This window comes from Triticum dicoccoides, chromosome 4A (genome assembly GCF_002162155.2).
Source record: "Triticum dicoccoides isolate Atlit2015 ecotype Zavitan chromosome 4A, WEW_v2.0, whole genome shotgun sequence".
Taxonomy (NCBI): domain Eukaryota; kingdom Viridiplantae; phylum Streptophyta; class Magnoliopsida; order Poales; family Poaceae; genus Triticum; species Triticum dicoccoides.
Window position 1 is genome coordinate 422,134,446 of NC_041386.1, and position 6,718 is coordinate 422,141,163.

Here is a 6,718-nt window from a genome sequence, read left to right on the forward strand (position 1 = left end):
GCAGGAGAGGAGGAGATACGAGGCATGGGGTGTGGGGATCGAGGACGGAAGGGGATTGGCAGCTAGGTTTTCACCTGCTTCGACCGCGCACACAACATAAGGGACCCCAAGATTTCTTCTCGTTGTAACTGCAAAACGGGCCGTGAGGAAAGGAGCCCCACATGTCATTTGTTGTAGCATGAAAGAGCAATGTACAGCCGGCCGTGAGGAAAGGAGCCTCACATGTCATCTGTTGTAGCATGAAAGAGTAATGTACAGAGAAACTAACGGCGAGATTTTTGACAGCACTATAAAATCGAGCCAGCGAGGCAGATCATGCGCGCGCTGCAGATGCCCCAGGTGAGCGGGTAGCATAGCGGGATTTATATGTTTGAGATGCAGATAGGTTGAGAGAGAGAGAGAGCACAATCCATGATGAATATTATTGTTCAATTAATGAGAGAGAGAGAGAGCAATCCATGACGAAGATTATTGTTCAATTAATTATATTTGTAAGATTAATTGCATTTAATATTGTTTCAAGATGTCATCCGGTCTAGAATCAAAAGAGATAACATTTACAAGGAGTACTGTACTCCTTTTACTATTGAAAAACATGCACCCATCATATGAATAGAGCACATGAGATGTTCGGCTTGAATGAATAATAGTATGTATCTACAATACCTAATCAAACGACTAACTTTGGTTGGCTATGTGTCTTGGATAAATACCCAGAGCATATGAAATGGGAATTAATATTTTAACCATTTTTTACCAGGCAGAACCATATTTTGCTCCTATAAAAGTCTATATTACCCCAGAAACTCTTAAAGAAGAAAGTAGAACAAAAACAACCCAAAGGACCATGAAATAAGCCGATGTTGCCCAAGCCCACAGCCTAGGGCCCCCAAGCTCAGCACCAAATACTATGCGGCGGAGAACCAAAACTGTGATACAACCAAAAGATGTTGCGAAGAAGACCAGAAGTGAGAAGCTGAGACCAGCAGCATTGTCTATGTACAGTGGTTCCTGGTAGGCAAAGAAATTGTACACTGTGTTGATCGACCACGGAACACCAATGCCAACGTATATGTTCACTGAATTGCTGCAGCAAAGAAACTAATCAGTCCCACTCCGCTCCAGCCTGAGGAATTAACAACAATAAAAAACTTCATGCCTCGAACTGGTTCAAGAGGATGTGTGTACAAACGAACCTGCAAGTGATGTTGGCAATTGCAGAGTCTGCAGTAACTTGACGCTCGGCAGCAATCTTGCTAGCGACTAGATCCGGCCATGAGGTTCCAGCAGCCAGCGCTGTGAATGCTATAACATATGGGTTTAGTCCTACACAGAAAGGTAGATTTTCCATCAGCATACAGGCAGTTACATCTAGGTGAGCAGATGAAAATCAGACATATGCAAGAGCAGGTTACAACCTGTGACACAGCTTATCTGGTCTGTAATCTTGGTGACCCCATAGGCAATACCACTTATGAAGATCAGAGAGAAAATAAAAGCAATCCATCCATGTGCGATTTGATACGGGGGCACAAGAGCAAACAACAATTTCCAAGGTGCGATGATTGAGTTCCAACATATTAAGATAAATCTCAGGCAGACAGAATCCATTTTCTTTAGCTCGGGACTCTCCAGCTGCATATATTAACAAATCACTTAATATTCTAGAAGTTCTGAGACAGAAAACGTACTTCTTCTGTTTTAAGTCAGCTTTCAGTGTATACTCTGATGACTGAAACAATAAGTACGTTCTAGGTGTGTCAAAGCACACATATTGGAAACTATTAAAATAAAGATAACCCATATTGGTACACCGGAAATAGCAGAGGATGCAGGAGGTGTACGCACAATCAATTTCAGCATGATAAGTAATTGATAAAGTTCTCTGAACAGTGTAAGTTTTGCCAAGACTTTATGTATGTATAGTTCCACTGGATAGGTACCTAGCAGTAAACTTATCAATTGTAGGCAGCCAAAAGTCTAGAACATGCTTCACATGCTTGTCATGCGCTCATTGGACAGACAAATAAATAGGACAAGTTCAGCTACATTAATATAATAACCAAAATAAGTATTTTGACACGAGATACAAGGTAAATGTAAACAAGGAGCAGCATCAACAAACTTGAAACTATGTGATACAAAATAACTGTAAATTAAATTACCATTACAGCATCCACAAATTGTTGCCGCCAAACGGAAAGCCAGTAAGTATCCTCTTGTGTGTTCTTTACTACAAGCATTGTTTTGGACGACTCTTCTATATCCTTTTCCGGAACATGATGATACCCTGCGGGTGTCCAACCATACAAAGAATTACTTTTGAGTTGTTTAACAAAACATTTTTAGCCATGAACAGCGGAGAAATATTAATGGATGGATTCAAGAAAAGAAGCCAGAGAGGCAAGTATCTCCCTCCCCTCCATCCCATGTCGCCCCTGCGCGGCGGCCGGGAGGAAACCCTAGCCCGCCGCCACCAGGGTCCCCCAGCTCTCCTTCCCCCTCCCCCGCCGCCGCCACAGGGCTCGGCCGGGCAAAGCCCGCCAGGCGGCGGCGGCGGCAGGGCATTTTTTATTCCTCGCAGGAGGGGGCCGGCGCGGGGCTGCTCCTTCCAGCTGGGACGCGGCGCTGGCGACGCAGCGTGGCGGCGCGCTGCTGCGGTGGCGAGCGTAGCTGGGCATCAGGCGGCGCGGTGGCTGGCGGTGGCGGTGGCGGCGGCTGGGCTTCGGCCAGATCCGTCAGGCTTCTTCCGTCGAGGCGCGGGCGAGGGCGGCATGGATCCGTCCTCCCGGATGGTATTGGTGGTGCGCACAGGTCCGGGTGGTGCGGCCGGCTGCTGGGGGCTGGTTCCGATCCGCCGGCCTGGTGATGGCGCGGGGCCGATCTAGTGGTGCGTGCCCGGCGGCTCCGGCGCTTGGAGCTCGCCGGGCGACGCGGGTAGGGTAGCGGTTGGGCGTGGCCGTTGCTCCGGCCGTGGGCGGCGTGGGGAGGTCCGGCGCATGGTGGCCTCCCGGTGTCGTGGCGGCTTCACGGTGACTCGGCGGATCTGCCTGCAGCGGCGGCCGACTTCTCCGGCGTTGGCTCGTCTGTGATCGGACCGTTTCGACCTTCGCCCCATCTCCTCGTCGCCCGGGCGCTACTTCCATCGAAGGGCTGGCCCTCTCCCAGCTGCGGTCCATTGCTCGTCTCGCGCCCGGTGCAGCAGGACCGAGCTCGTCTCGCGCACGGTGCAGCAGGACTGACATCGTCCCCCTCACGGTGCTGCAGGACCGAGCTCGTCTTGCGCTCGGGGCTGCAGGACGGGTCAATGGATGCCAGTGCTGGTCGGCCTATTGGGTCTCGACACTGGGGGTCGCCCAGGGGTGCGAAAGGAGGGACCTTTCCGCCAGTCTCTTTGGTTGTGGTAGCGGCGGGTCTCGAGTGAGGTGGTGTGAAGGTCTTGGATGCCAGGGCGGTGGCAGCGCGGTGCTCTTGGGCAGATCCCGTGGCTTGGTGCTGCCCGATGGCCATGGCCGTGTGGGTGGCGTGGTAGCCGGGGTGTTGCGTTCATAAGTGTTGGCCGGGGTGAAAACCTGTATCTTTGGACGGACCGGCGACGCAAAGCTCATTCCCTTCTTGAAGGCGTTGTCGCGGCTCTCACTGCCCGTCGTGCGGCTCCAAGGGAAACTCTGATCCTCGGATCGGGCGATGGCGGCGCTCCGGTGCCATATCCTTCCTGAAGGCGCTGCCTTGGAGTCCACGGTTCGTCGTATGCGGCTTCATCTCTTCGTGGTGGTAGTGCTAGGGGTGGTGTTGCTGTGCTCAGCGCCTATGTATCCTGCCTTGGGTGTGTGTGGTGGCGGCGTGCATTTGTACCAGGTGATGCTGACCTTTGCTTTATATATACAGCGGGGCAGTAGCCTTTTTCGGTATATTAATGGATAGTCAATCTGCATAAACTACAAGTACAATCAAACATCCCCGTGAAGAACAAATGTATTTTGTAGTACAGACAAATTAGTGTAATTGCAAAATGTCACATGAGTGCTAGAGTTGTAATTCACAAATTAACTCCCATGTAGTTTCAAACAGAAATAGGAAATCTGATGGAGACTGGATAAGTTAACTAGTGATAGGCACTTAATCATTTATTGGACTACACATGTGAATGTGTATAAACTCTGGCTCTTCTGGTTACATACAAAGAATATAGGTTCATTAGAGGAAACAGTACCCAACGTTCAGAAACTGTTTACCTGCATTGCTGTAAGAATGAAAGGAGAATACATCCACAACATCATCATTCTCGCTGGGTAGTATGTCACTATTTTCATCACAATTTTTGTCATGGTGAAGTGAAGTATCTTCTGCTGGAACCCAATCTTCAGGTCTCTCACCTCTGACCCTGATTGCAACACATCAAATTGCAAACATCAGAAAAAATAAATGCATAATTAATTTCTCAATGACCAATTGGTGACATGCAATTTAGGTAAGAGAAATATCTTGAGGACTAGAACCATACAAAGGGATTGACACATATGGCCACCGCTTATCCTGCGCATACGCATGAACCAGAAGTAATCCATACTGCAAAACTGTTAGCAGGGCCTCCCAGAGGGTGATCACATTAGGTGTCCACACCTACACATAAGTGCAAAGTGTTCATTATTACCAACTGTACTCAGTAATTACAGTTAGATAGCACTACAAGAGAATATGACTTTACCTCTAAAATAATATACAGCCAGATGTATGCCCAGAATGACCAAAACAGCTCAACTAACCAAACACCTAAATCGGAAATCTTTTTCATAGAGCCTGCCCTTGGCATAACCACACAGACAGCATGGATCGGGAACAGATCGAACGCAGCAGAACCCACAAGTGTACCTGGACCTAAACCTGCAACAGAAGTACTACCAAATTAGATACAATTAAATAAGATTTGTGTAAAAATATTTACGTCAATCAGTTAACTATACCTCCTGCTGTCAGTTGACCGAGATTACGGATTGCATCGATTGTTGCGAGGGAGATCTGGGGAAAGCTGGTACCAAAAGCAAGCAGAGCAATGTCCGCTATAGTGTAGTTCCAAACCTTCTCATGCTTCACGATAGGCGTATTTGTTTCTGTATCAATTGTAACTACCTCCCGAGAGTGGTTTGTGATGCTCTCCATCGACTTGAAGAACCGGGCAGTGATCGCGGATAAACCAATAAAACAGTACGCTAGTGCAACAGTACAAAGGAAAGCACGAACACCATTTGGAAGCAGTGTTTCGCCATTGAACAGCAGGTACGCATCGCATGATCGAGTGGTACTTCCCATTGTAGTGTTGGCCATCAGACGCGTGCCATAAGACAACTATATGATTTAGTTCTGGTTCCTGCTACAACCAATGCATATTTCATCAGGTACTACTACTAACATGAAGCAATATAATGCTCAGCTCAGGAAGCAGAAGATAAGCAATGACGAACATGGTATTGTATTTATAACCGACGCCCACATACATAACGAACTTAAGGACGTAGCTAAGTGGGTCGACAACAAACTTAACAACATCAAGAGTCTTTTGATGGAAAGCCTATGCACACACGAGTGATCTGGCAAGCTACCAAACAGTTCTTGGACCTTCTGAAGCAAAATTAGCACTTCCTAACCACATGGAAACTCAGTTGTTCTTCCAGATAGTATTTACAGGTTGTTTAGGGAAAAGATAGCAACAAGAACAGAAAGGAGCTTCCTTTGGCAGTATCAGGAGTTCAGGACCCATGGCGCAGTCAGAATATACTTGTGCAATAAAGGTGTTTGCTCTCAAGTCCCAACCAGAATATCACTAGTGCTTCAACTCAAAAAAAAAAATCACTAGTGCAAACTATGCGAATTAATTAACAGGACTAAATCCCAATACAGTACTAGAAAAAATCAACAGTCTTGAGCCACTCACTTGCTAAAGAGAACATAACTTCTTTTTCAACCCACCCATGTTTGCCCACGGATTGCTGCAGGCTTGCCGCTCCACCAGGATCTTGGCAAGACGAAACTAACTAATTCATAGGTCAAAGGGGGGAGATGAGATCCTCCCCGACTTCTTGGAAGAGAGAGAGAGAGAGAGAGAGAGAGAGAGAGAGAGAGAGAGAGAGAAGAATGTTCCCCGATAATGGGAAAGCGAAGGTGCTCCGAGGAGAGGGGGAGAAGGACGGGCGTGCGTGGGTTACCGGGGGTGAGGAAGAAGATGTAGCTGGAGAAGCAGCGGCGATGTGGGCTCCCCGAGGCGGTGACGTGTGTGCATGCCACTCCTCTCCGATTGATTCGTCTTCCTCTGTTTCCGAATCTGGGGATTTGTTCCCCAAATCTTTTCTTTTGGTTTTCTTTTAAGTTGATCTTTTGGTTGGTGGTGAGCAAAGCAAAAAAAAAGGCCTAGCTACGCTAGGTCCTCCTTGGGAGCCTTGCAAGAAGAGCATATAGTACAACCATGATGTGTCGTTGCCCACAAAGTCATGTCTTTTTAATTAAAAATTGTTTGGATAGATGGGTGTGATTGGTGAAATGAAGAGACAAAAAATTATTTGAACACATGTTGTGATTGGTGGAATGAAGACTAAAAAAATTAAAAAAAATAAAGTCCGGGATAGGCCGCACCTACATGGCGCATGGTCCCGATACGCCCGCGCAACCTTATATCCAACTCATATATGGGCTAAGTTAGTTTCTTTTTGTTCTCCCATGCCGT

The 6,718-nt window shown here is 47.5% G+C and overlaps 1 protein-coding gene across 5 annotated transcripts; it reads right to left on the reverse strand.

The window, feature by feature from the left end:
- Positions 1-551: 551 nt before the first annotated feature.
- On the reverse strand, positions 552-6,403 carry LOC119286016 (magnesium/proton exchanger 1). Of its 5 annotated transcripts, none has more exons than XM_037565352.1 (10): positions 6,204-6,402; positions 5,933-6,032; positions 4,965-5,368; positions 4,709-4,884; positions 4,505-4,623; positions 4,236-4,384; positions 2,166-2,290; positions 1,419-1,635; positions 1,197-1,326; positions 552-1,087 (listed from the first exon to the last, which is right to left on the reverse strand). In XM_037565352.1, the coding sequence occupies exons 3-10, from the start codon at positions 5,323-5,325 to the stop codon at positions 790-792; spliced, it is 1,575 nt and encodes a 524-aa protein (XP_037421249.1). In that variant the 5' UTR covers positions 5,326-5,368; positions 5,933-6,032; positions 6,204-6,402; the 3' UTR covers positions 552-789. The 5 variants fall into 5 exon arrangements, with proteins under 5 accessions (XP_037421249.1, XP_037421251.1, XP_037421252.1 ...); XM_037565354.1 differs by having other exon boundaries at positions 4,965-5,371; XM_037565355.1 differs by lacking the exon at positions 5,933-6,032 and having other exon boundaries at positions 4,236-4,378; positions 6,204-6,403.
- Positions 6,404-6,718: the final 315 nt, after the last annotated feature.